This window comes from Calonectris borealis, chromosome Z, assembly GCF_964195595.1.
Source record: "Calonectris borealis chromosome Z, bCalBor7.hap1.2, whole genome shotgun sequence".
Lineage (NCBI taxonomy): Eukaryota > Metazoa > Chordata > Aves > Procellariiformes > Procellariidae > Calonectris > Calonectris borealis.
In genome coordinates this window covers 52,558,015-52,570,681 of record NC_134352.1, presented here as the reverse complement: position 1 = coordinate 52,570,681, position 12,667 = coordinate 52,558,015, and the positions used below count along the sequence as shown (strand labels likewise).

Below are 12,667 nucleotides of genomic sequence, written 5' to 3'. Positions count from 1 at the left end.
GATAGTTTTGGTATCTGGTCTCATGGATTTGCTACGAGTTTGCAACTGAAGATTAAATCTTAAAATCCAAATAAAGCAATTTTTAGCAGATGCTTTAAGGTTCATATAAAGAGTAATGCAATTTTTTTGAATTAATCTTTCACAACAGAATGAAAAATGCAAGCATGCCATTGTAAAGCAACCAGAAACACACCTGCAACTTTATTTCTTCATCATGACAGTTTGGAATTTATTCACTTAAATCTTCCATTTAGACACAACAGCAGTAACAAAATACCTGTACACTACTTCTGTTACAAATATAGATACTATTTAAAGTGACTTTACATACTCTAATGTAGGCATTTCTCACTCTAACCAAGGAGTAAGTATAGAAGAGCAATTCAGTAACAACAGCATCCAGTAATGGTACCGTATGTTTTCTTTCATCTTAGCCTATCACAGTGTAACTTCTAGAATAGTTCAAGAGACAAAGAGGGTGGTTTTTTTAGTTAATTCACTTAGACCTAGCTATCAATTTGTTAATACTATTTCACAGACATTTCTAATACTGTTCTTGTGTCCCACTAAAACACATACTAGTATTTTGTATCTTCCCCTCATAATGGCCTGACCATTGCCTGCATTTTCAGTTCAGATTTCTCTTAAATGACAACTGACATGGTGGCCTTCTTGCTACAATTTTTTTTTGCTAATTAACTAAAGGGTCTTGCTGCTAATTAGCATGCTAATTAGCTAGGTATCTTTCTCCCTCAAAAGACTTGGTGAAATTTTTCTGCAGGAAGTTAAATCATGGGCAAAGTGTGCTTTATCTGCCAGATACCCAAGAGCCAGTTTGAAGGAACAGAGGCAAAGGCAGGCTACAATCAGCTAAGGGTTTCAGTGAGTGCCGTTTTCAGATAAAGTTTTAGTGAGGATCCCAACTTAGGAAGCTGAGGATGTTGATAAATCTATTAATCACATTGCTGCCCAAATAACAGCTCCACGGTTGCATCGTACTTACTAGACACTTGTATGTGTGGCCCTCAAATCTCCTCTTCTGCTTAATGCTGATGCAGGAAGACCTTCAATGCTGTCTTACTACTCACCTCCACTGGGAAGGATTTTCAGCGTTTTACCCACCCTGAACTCCTGGTTTTAGGCCTCCTCAGTCCAAGGACGACTCTACCTTCGCTGCTACTGATAGTAGCAGCAACACTGTAACATCAACTTCTTCCACCTTGGCTTAACAAATATCCACAAGTCTCTGTCTGCAGCTAAGTAAACCTGCCCTGAGCAGTCTGTTTGCGGCTCTGAGTCAAGCAGCTCACAGAAACGTCTGCACTGAGCCTGTAGTTAATCTTGCACATTGGAAGAGGACAACCTTCACTTACACACATTTCATATTGGGAAGGTTGCTTTCACACCCACATAGGCTAGAAAACACTACTATTATAAAAGAAAAGTCTGCTTCTTCTAATACTGCAGTTGCTGGGCACTCTCATTCACCAGAAGTAGTTTCCACTAGCAAATGAATTTTTTAGCCCTGAGCACAAGTCCTCTCCTTTCAAAACAAACACACACATACCCCTGCCTCAAAAAAGAAAACCCAAGCCCTCAAAGCGAAACTAAAACACAGTTTTCTTTTTTATCCATGAGTTAGGATATTTAAACACAAAACAGACAAGCAAAAAAACCAACTCAAGTCACCCTCCCAGCTCCTTCTACCTGGGCATTGTGAAATAATACAAATAACCATCTAAGTCCATTAATGATCTGCCTCCAGATTACGTATTTTACCTTCTTTTCCCAAAATTCCATATTTTACTAATACTTTCACTGTTCAATAACCTTGTTTCTGTTTTCTAACTACTGCTGCCCATGCCACACTATTGTTGACTTCGTGACTTTATCAGTTTTCCAACATATTTCAAGTATCAAAGCCTCTTAGCAAAACATTCCAGTTTTGTTGTGTGGTTATTAACACAAACATTCCTGGGGTTTTTTTTGGTGGCTTACAAGCATTCATTATAATACTAATAGGAAAAATATCCACGTCTTTCCACAGTTGACATAACTCCATCCCAGTGGTTTGACAGTGAGAGAAATACTTCTATTGTATACAAAAAATATGGTTAAATGTTATCTTTCTTCAGTGTTGTAACACAGTCCTGTGAAGCTGGAAGAGCAAGAAGGCTATATAAACATTTCCATTCTCTTTGCTATGCGGAATGTAAATAATATAGTGTTATTGACCCTACCCCTCTGGGCAGCCAGTTCACGACAAAACAGTCAAAGTGACTGTTCCTTTTGTCCTTTTCAGAATAGCAACCGCTTCCTCATGGGTCACCCCTTCTAAACTCTGCCCATTCACAGCAATGATTTGATCCCCCCTCTTCAGGCGTCCATCTTCTGCTGCTGCACCCTGAAACAATACAACATGTTACTGCAGACTCATGCATTTCTTTTTCTCCCTGCCACACTGTCCTTATGGTCTGAAAAAGATGGGTTCAGTGCACAAAACCCCTTAAAACTTTGATTTTCAATGATTCAGCTACAGTCAATTGTAGTACAGCCAGCTACTACTGCAGTATGCCCTGCCCTGTCTAAGTTTCACAACATCTAGAAATTGGATCTACAGGATTTTTATATTCCCTTAACACTGTTCGTCCAGCTAGTATAACATTTAAACTCTACTATCATAGAAGTAAGATTTTCAAGACCTGAAGAAGTTTTCAGCAACTGGTCTAAGAAATTTAGTAATCAAATCCCAGCTCTGTACTTTGATTTACCATACACATTTGGGATTCTTGATTTCAGTTTTTTCTGACTCAGAGCTGTTTCCTAGGATAGTCCAAACTATCAAATCCAGGTCAGTACTTGAACTTCTCCAAAGGTCCAGACTGAGTTCAATTACTTTATCTTGGTCTCCCTTTCAGGCTCTCAGTCAAAATAAATAAAAGAGTCCCTTCTACTACCTGAAGAAAATACACTCTAAACATAAGGCAAGGGGGCTCTTTTTCTAAGTATGTGCACAATTCCAGTTTTGAGAGTTGAAGAAGACTGCCATATGCAGAGTCACATGCATTTGGAAATTCAGAATCTTCCTAAGGCTATAGCTTTCAAATGCTGCAAACACATTTTGACCAGCACTTACACTAAGGCAGAAAAGCTGTAAGAAACTGTAACAATCCTTTGGCTTCAAACTTAGGCCATGATTTAAGATAGTAGCTGCTGTGAACTAACTAATAAATGGGTTGACTGAAGAAATTTACACTTACCTTTGCAAACACCGTCTTCACATAAATGGGTAAGTCCCCATGGGGACTGCCATAACCACCCACAATACTAAAGCCTAGGCCATCTGGTCCTCTATCCAGAGTAATGGTCTTGTACTGAGGAGGTCTAAGAAAAGGAAAAAGAGTATTGCGATGTTGTCTGAACTTATGATTTAACATGTAGAATATTCAATAAAAAACATTTTTCCTTTCAAGCTAAGCAATGTATTTCCCTTTCCATTATAACTATAAATGCTTTTATTATAATGAACTGGCTATTTTAGTTAATGTAAAACACTGTAACTGTCCAATGCTGTCATTATTACTTAAAGGTAGCTATTTCAAACATCTCTTCCACCCAGCTTAGGGCATAGGTACGGCTGCAACATCCCACTAACAGTGCTTACTAGCGAAGTAGAGATGCAATACCATGCAATACCTCAAATCTCCGTAACAAACACCTACTTTCAAAATCCTGTAACCCATTACACCTCCTAAAAGAGGTCTAACATTAGTCCCAATAGTTTATGTTGTAAGGTTTAACTGCTTCTCTCCTCCTCTAATATATGACTGTGTATTTGTATGCATACATTTATACAGACCATTTATAGGTGTATTTCCCCAGATAGACTTTAAGAAATTTTGAAGTTCTATCTTTCGAAGTACATCTGTGTGGCTAAAGAACCCCATTCTCTCTTTCCCTGTTCCTAGAAGAAAAATGACTCTTATGTCAGAGTTTGAGGCAAAACTTGTTTACATAGCTGTACCTTGCAGTATACCAGAAGCAGTATACCTTGTATACCAGAAAAGTTCGATGCTCCTGACAGCCCAGTGCTAAAAAGCACATTATGGGAACACAGGTACCACTGTAGAAAGGGCCTTGCTATTTAAGTCTGAGAAAAAACATTTTAAGTGTATCAATTAATCTCAGCTACCAAGGCTCAGTGAAACAAAGGAGGCTGTATTTTCAGAGAAGAAATCAAATCACATCGTAACTCTACAGAAGGCCAAAATAAAGCAACACAGCAAATCACATCGTGAAAAATGCAGGAGAGGACCTATAGCCTACAGGTCTTACATATACCAAATGTTTATGTCACAATTAAGTCAAACAATTCATCCATTATTTGCTAGAATTTGCAAGTATTTTAGGTTGAGTTCCACCTAAAATAACAGGCTACAGAGGTTGTATATTCTACAGTTACTGACCCTAAATCATCCTGAAAAATGCTGGTTGAAGTTAGTCCCACAAATGAAAGATTGGACGTAGGTGGATCCTGCTGCTGACCAGTTATGACACTTACTTCTCCTCCAGCCACAACCTAGGAACAGAGTTCATAAACCAGTAAAATGAGAATGCTGACACTAAAATAATTCATTGTAGCAGCTGGCAAATAGTATTCAGAAAATATTTCAAATGTCACTGAAGATTTTTTACCTGCAACTCGATAGTGCCTGAAGCATTTTTTAAGAGACTAACAGCTTGGGAGTGAGTCATGCCCTCAGTAGATGTTCCACAGATGCTAACAATCCTGTCCCCAACCTGCAGAAGAAAATATAGAAAATCTAACTAGCAGTAAGTTTAGTTACATAGATTTATTTGTCACTTTCTTTCAGCAATAGCAGATCTGTGTATTTGCATTTACCCAGATTTTATCAGTGATATAGGGCAGGAAGAAAAAAATTAGCAACTGTTCACAGTACATTTTTTGTCAAAGGCAGATCGTCTTTGAACTACATAATGACCCAATAAAACGGCAGAAAATTCAACATCACAATTAGGAAATTACACTGGTTTAGTGTATTCAATGTAAAAAAGTAATGATGCTTTACGGAATTGATCCTAATACTCTAGAAATATACAGCATGAAAAAAAAAAAAAGACGCATTTTGCATGTCACCTGAGGATAAACAGACTGAAGTAGTAAATTATCATCAGAGATTATATGTCTGAATTCATCCTGAAATAACACTGTCCATTTTCCAAGGAGCATGAGTCAAATTCAACCACCTCTGCTACAGACTGGATACAGTACACATGTAAGTGCTGTCTCGGGTAAGACCTCCCACTTTAACTTAGAACCTAGAAAGTACTATCTCTATCCTAAGACAGTTTAGCATAGAAAACATGAGAGATAAAACAGACTGCATATATACAGTTGCAGGAATGACCACCACACTTATCAGTGGAGCTCACTTACAGAATCCATCAATCTGAATCACTCTCTCTACTTTTAATTTTCACAAGCTGACTACCTCTATGATCCAAGATTGCTTTAGGACTTCCTTCCCATAGTTAGTATCTTTAAGCAATTACCTTTTACCATGCTACCAATCTGAGTTACCATTTCGTCAATCCAAACAGCAAAAATTCTTGTCACAGCCAGAAGTACTTATGACTGTACCATTAAACTGCTAATTTATTGCCTGCCTAGAGTAATTACTGTGCATTACCCATGCAATCTTTACAATCTTCTTAACAATTAACTTACTCTGAGTTTCTGAGTCTGAGCTGCAACTCCATTCGGATGCATCATGGCAATAAATATAGGAACATCTCCAAGAGGACTTCCTACGCCTCCAGCAATGCTCACTCCTAGTGAATCTGCAGGGCCCTGTTATTGTCATGAAAAAAGATTAGATTTTTCTGGAAAGAAAAACGCATACAGAGAATTGTAGGCTTATCTCAAAAAATTACTAAAGCCCCTATCTTATGAAAACCAGAATTCCTATGTCTCAAGCCATTCTTTAAGCTAATACACTTCGCATCATTTTGAGAAAGCACAGAGAGCACAATATATGTTTCTTCCTATCAGTAGTAGGTGACAATTTGCTGACTTACTTGTATGTTTTATCTTAACCAAACCAAATACTTACAGAATTCAACGTCAGACCCTTTATGTCAGCCTAGAAAGTCTAGGCAAGGAAAACTGGACAGATGGGATTGCTTTTCCTTAATATTGTCTATATCAATCTCCTATTATGAACCTCCCGAAGACTAGAATTAATCTTTATGCTCCCCCTAGTGTCCTATTGTTGAAGAACAAAACTAGCTGTTCACTACTGTACAACACTCTACTACCTAACTGCAAAAACTGCTATTGTAAACTGGTACTTGCAGATTCTACTGTAAATAGAGAATGGCTAAATACAATCCACGTAATTAAGTGAACTAGATGCCAGGCAAAGACAAACAAATGTAAGTATTTTGGACAATCAGAAGCAGTCTGTGACTCAGATCTCATGCTCCTGTAAATAAGGAAGTCAACTGAATTTCACAGTTGAAAACCTGGCAGCTGTCATGTAAGAGCCTACCCATTAAAAATACGTGTGAAGAAACATATGAAATACAAAACAATAGGCTTCTAACTTTAGTACAGTTCCCTAGACTTCTCTAAAACAGAGTCTGGATTTAACTCAGTCTAATAACAGTAAAACTAGGTCCCATTATCTCTTGGTAATTCTTCCTCCTTTTGCTTTCGAAACAGGTCACAAAATGTGATGGCATAAACAGCACTGATTTTACATGAAAATACAGTCAACGGGGATCATACAGTCTTGACCTGAAAAGATAGGCAAGTTAATTAGCTATTGCCACATCACTTCGTCTTTCAAAATGATTAACTGATTCTTCCTTTCTGTAAACACACCTATTGACAACATCTACAAAACCTGATCCTGATAAATACCACTTCGTGCTGTAACTCACCTTTTTTATTTCAACTGTTCTTAGTCCCTGTATTTCAGAAGCTGCTGTCAAATGAATTTAAAAAAAGAAAAGTTAAACTAGCATTTTTAGGAAACTTTTCCATTAAAGTTATCCAAACCGCTATGATGATTCTAACTTTCTGCTGGTTTATTATAGACATATGTTTTAAGCTGTCATTAAATTAATATTGAAATACCTCTAGAATGGGTGAAAAAGTAATTCATTCCCTCCATTTAAGTAACTTTTGGAATAAGACTGCTAAATAGAATGCTCAAATAGAACAGAAAAAACTATTATTTGCTAGCAATGCTTTGGTCAGAAGTAACTTTGCTCTAAATTTGAGCACGAGACAGCTAGTCCACATCTATTCTAATTTAACTATACAGTACCTTGATTTCTCTGAATGAGAGAGCTTCACTGAAGACATATTTAGATTAAATACAAAATTATGCTCAACTTAGATTCTCAATATCTAAACTGTTGGTGTAACAGTAAACTGCTAGTTTCTTTTATAAAAAGCTATTCAAAGATATATATGATGTACTGTACAGTAACCACCCCTGCAGCATTTTAATGACTAAGGAAGCACTTTCAGGCCTACAGCACATAATGACAACTTTTTAGAGAAAGTGAAAGATCTCAGCTACCAGTTCACATGTATAAAATACTGAAAGCACCAAAGAAACCTTACTGATATTCTTCTTCAGACCACTTTCAAAGACCTCAGGTGCACTGGACCCAGAAACCGGGAAACTGAACGATGAGAGGCTGCCACTTCCTTCACTGACCTAAATACAGTGTAAGACTGGGATTAGAGAGCAGCTTCAGACACCCAGTTGATAGAAGTAAAACCATAACCCACTGTATTCAGTGGATTTTGCTGTATTTTACTTTTTCTGTGCCCAGTTAAAGTTGACACAAGTGAACCTCCATATATTTCTTAGTCACTCTAGAGGGCTCCTTGTTTGAAGCATCATTAAACCAACAGAGGTTGCATGCCTACAACCCCATGCAACACTGTGAAGCACTGCTTCTGGGGGCCAGACTGTGCCCTTGTATTTGCATCTTCTATCACCTCATAGAGATCTTCTGGTACAAAAGTTAGCCACGATTATCAAGGTAGGGAGAGAATACAAAAGACAGATCTTTATACATCCTCATGTGTACCCATGTTTACCCACTCCATCAGCTAAAACTAAGATTAGGCTCTTCACTCACAGGCTTCACCTGCACAATTTCCAGAAAGATTTTCACTATACCCGCAGGGCAATGTAAAGGAACAACATGGCTCCCAGTGAAACTAGTTTGCTGAATGTTATACTCTTCAAAACATTCAACATTGTGAGCTTCTTCTTAGTTAACTCAGATAAAGAACACCCAGAGTCTGCATGTTTTCATCTTGTTTGGCATTACCCGATTTGAAGAGAGCCTAACATTTTAGTGTTATCTAGTCTTAACCTGCTCACTTGAAATTGTTTAATTATGATTTGTCTTAAAATTATTTATCTTCAGTACATTATGATCTGTACACCCAGTTTATAACCACAGAAAGTTCTAAGGTAACTTGTGAGCTCTCAGAAATATAGCTCCTACTGGACAAAATCATGATGTGAGCTGCTACCACAGCATTCAAATGCAGAAACTGATGTGAGTTTGTAACGCTCCACCATTAGACCAACAATAAAATAAACAAACTTGAAAGAAGCCTGATGGAAAGGGTGCAGGTTTCCTGCTTCTGATGACCAAGATTACGATAAGAATATGCAAGGAGTGGAGAAATTCACTAAGTTTACTGAAACAATACTCCATTGCATGCCAAGCACTCCTGAAGTAACAAAGAGGTTTGAAGTCCACTCCAACTTCTTCTGGTATCGATGAGAATCAAAGCTCTCTCTGCTTCCCAGGCTGGAGCCATAAAAATCAGACTAGGCAACACAGCAAAGCCATTTTTGGAAAACATTTTTGGCTGGACTATGTCTTTACAGATACAGTACGCTAAAGTGAACATATAAAATGGTTACCGAAAAGCTGCAAAGTACATAAAAACTCCTACTTTTCTTCATCTTGGATCAGGTATGTGGAAAATCATTGTCATCATAAAACCAATTATTTTTATTTTCTTTCATTATTTAACCACAATTTATTTCTTCCAAACTAAACAGTTTTACAGTTACACACCTGACTGCTCTGGGACGTTCTCCTCTCGGAGTGGAATGGACCAGTTTTTATTCTTCCAACCTCTAGTCTTACCGTACCTAATGAACACTAAAGAACCAGTCATTTATAACACATCTCTTCTGTATACAACATTAAAGCCTATGACAAAATTTAAGTCACTTCTTAGATGGTGGAAGAAGAAAAAAATATGGACAGAGGGGAAAATAACAGGCTAACAACCCTGCAATGAGCACTGAGCAGACAGAGCTCATGGCAGGATCAGAACCACACAAACTAAGTACACCATGATACTCAATATTGAGCAGGGTACTTTTTGGATTAACCAGTATTACAATACAGATGTGAAAATTACACAAGAAGACTAATTGTGTTACCTTTCACTTAATAGGAAGTAGTTTTGGCTTCTCAACCGTAATGTCAACATATATTTTCAAGATGGCATTTTTCAAGAAATAGTACAATTGACTTTTTTCACAATAGGCACTAAAAACAGTATAACACCTCAAAGTATTAATCATTATTTCTATTGATATGACCGAGAACATAGGATTTAAACCAGTAGTTTGTCATCTCTCTCCTACTCTTGAAATTATCTGTTACTTTGGATCCATACCAACATAACCAACAAAAAGAAATTTTGGGCAGTTTTCCAAACATCTATCTGTAGTTTAAGTGACCTTTCTGCATCTGACTCCCAACAGGAAGCTGGGTGATATGGACTGTTTGCACCTTGGAAAATCCTTCCACTACTCTTTAAGCTTTTAATTACACTATTAAGTATTTACACGTCTGCATAAAATGCACGTCTCAGAAGAAAATTCACCCTGCAATCAAATATTTAGAAACCAAGACATTAGGCTAATTTTGGAAACACAGAGATAAGTTATTATCACAAACTATTATCACAAACATTCAGAAAACTGGACTTCCGAAATAACACAAGTGGCGTCAAAAGAAGACCACCTATCTGCAACGTATTCAAATACAGAAATTTCAAAGTTTTGTTGCCATTTTGCCTTTTCTTCTTTCTTCCACTGGGAAGTTGTTAGTATGAACTCCTGTATCCAAAGAACTTAGTATTACTTAAGTTTGCCTTTATTTATCATGTTTTAGCTGTATAACCCTAAGACAGGTTCATATATTTGTCAGATTTACAGTAAGAAATAGACCAATATATAAAAACCAACAAAAGGACATAGCCATTCAAATAGGGTTTCCATACCTCACATCTTGTTGCTATTCTCTTAGGGGTGACATTAAAAGAGATTTATTACTAAATTGCTTTTTACTTTTTAAATAATGTTGACTTCTCTGTGTCCTGGGAAAGACTTGATCAGGGCTCAGGCAAAACCATTCTTTCTTGCTTCTATGAATTGACTCATGTTAAACCATACGGACAACTCTTATCCATAATGGAAAATTGAGGAAGTAACCTATGTACCTAAAATTACCACATCCTCACATAAAATCCAAACCCACAAATGAGATTTAAAAGTTATAATGTGTGAAACTGGGAGGTAATACTTTCCAACTGAACTTGTGAATAAATCAATTCACATTTAGTTTTATTACAGCTGTCTCTCTTCCTGAAATCTCCCATTTGATAAATCTGTAGATCAAATGAGGGGAAAAAATGATCAGCTTTTCACATGTTTTAGGGATACTTAAAAAGAAACACTGCAGGGACAACACATTCTAGTGATCTCATGCTACAATACATTAAAATACATTAAAATACATTGGGATTTTCCAAAGATTATAAATAATTTTCTAGCAAATATTTTTCAGGCAATTCAAGACAATTCACTCCTAGACCTTACTCTCGTGAATGAAAACAGAACTGATACCTGGTGACTGCCTACTTGTCAGTGATCATGCTTTACTCCATTCATACTGCGTGAACAAAACAGAATCATTAACAATAATATATATGAGGTATTTTAAAAGCCTCATTTCTCAGGGCTAGACAATTAATTACAAGTACTACTGAGTGGGATGAAGTATTTAAAACATGAATATATGAATGATAAGTGGGAACTAAGAATCTTCAATTAGATACTCCAAAATGCTTGTGAAAGTGAAAGCAACTTTCCACATAAAACGCCACTTTCATTTAGAGGATATGTAAAAGTGCAGCACATGAAGAAGAAATGCACTACCCTTAGATAAAATAAAGTATCAGGTAAGAATGGAAAAGTACTATTCACCAGAAGAGCATATTAACGAGTTCACTGCCAGAACATAGACCCAGGTCTGGCATTCTCACTTACGGGCACATGCTGAAAATACAGAAAAAGTATCCTATCTCCCCTTTCTAATGCCTGCCCCGCCCCAAAAGAAAAAAAAAAAACAAAAGCTCAAGGAACTGTTCAAGACCTGGAAAAATATACCTTTGAATGTGAGCGCAAAGAAGCATGATCATGTTCTATGTATCCAAGAGTCAGCTATGAGTAGTGGCTGTTAAATTTTTTCCAGTGGAACGATTTTCCATTGGAAAATGCTGACTTGATGGAATTCTTACCATGCAGCAGGAATGTCTCAAAACCCTGGATGTAAAACAGACAAGCTGGCTGACCAGCTGGAATTCCTGTCAGACCACAAGAAATGTTGTATATCTGACTTCATTCTGATTTGGAAATAGGGGAAGGACATCAGAAGCAAATTATAGAGAACAGAAATTCTAGTTCCAAGAGCTGCAGATAGGATTTTACTTAGTTACCTTTGTGAGAAAGCAAATTCTTATACTAGATGTCTTGGTCACTGGAAAATGCGTTATAGTATTTAATGGATGTAAGGTGACACTAGACATACACAGGAAAAAAAAAAAAAGATGAACGTTCTAATCACTTTTTGGCACAACTACTCTGATGAATTCTCCATTATTTAAAGTCAGTTCTGCATATCTTTCTAAAAATGTGAGATAGTTAACAAGTTACCAGTTTGTTGGAGAAAATACAGCATTAAGTTTTAGGTTGTTCTAGGTAAAGGTTTTCTATTGCCCTATAAACCTATGGCACCCTGCACCACCACTAGTCCCATTTTCATCAGGCAAAGTATCAAAATCTGAATGCTCTAGACTTCAGGAAGCTTAAATTTGGATCCACAGCTCACTCTCACTGACGTCTCAGTAACAGCCTGAACTCAGTTTGAATAAAACTAAAGCTTTCAAAAAGTCTGGATCTCAATTCTTCACTTTTATCCACCTTCTCTTTTCCCAATACCTTTAGCAAAGCTGCAACAGCCTCCTGGTTAGCATTTCGAACATCTTCTCCATTTACTGTCAATATCTGGTCTCCTTGCATCAATCTCCCATCTGTATCTGCTATTCCTCCTTTGACGATGTCTGACACAAACACCCCTGTATCATTTCTGCAAATACACACATGAATTTTGCATTACAGTGTTGTTTGAGGGCCATTTTCATGGCTTGCTGTTGGGAACACATGAACATTGTCTCATTTTTCTGTTGGGCTAGCTCCTCTAGGAATGGCCGATTAGCTTAGGCACAAAAATGACAGGTACG

General features: G+C 37.2%; 1 protein-coding gene across 3 annotated transcripts in view; it reads right to left on the bottom strand.

The window, feature by feature from the left end:
* Positions 1–200: 200 nt before the first annotated feature.
* Positions 201–12,667, bottom strand: part of MPDZ (multiple PDZ domain crumbs cell polarity complex component) — a 95,078-nt gene continuing 82,611 nt past the window's right edge. For 2 of the 3 annotated variants that reach the window (XM_075138423.1, XM_075138424.1), the window contains 9 exons: positions 12,366–12,513; positions 9,145–9,231; positions 7,658–7,754; positions 6,967–7,010; positions 5,750–5,872; positions 4,696–4,800; positions 4,467–4,579; positions 3,261–3,384; positions 201–2,404 (listed from right to left, as the gene is read on the bottom strand). In XM_075138423.1, coding sequence (XP_074994524.1) covers positions 2,258–2,404; positions 3,261–3,384; positions 4,467–4,579; positions 4,696–4,800; positions 5,750–5,872; positions 6,967–7,010; positions 7,658–7,754; positions 9,145–9,231; positions 12,366–12,513 — 988 coding nt within the window. In that variant the 3' untranslated portion in view covers positions 201–2,257. The remainder of the gene's footprint in view (positions 2,405–3,260; positions 3,385–4,466; positions 4,580–4,695; positions 4,801–5,749; positions 5,873–6,966; positions 7,011–7,657; positions 7,755–9,144; positions 9,232–12,365; positions 12,514–12,667) is intronic. The other variant, XM_075138425.1, reaches the window with a different exon arrangement.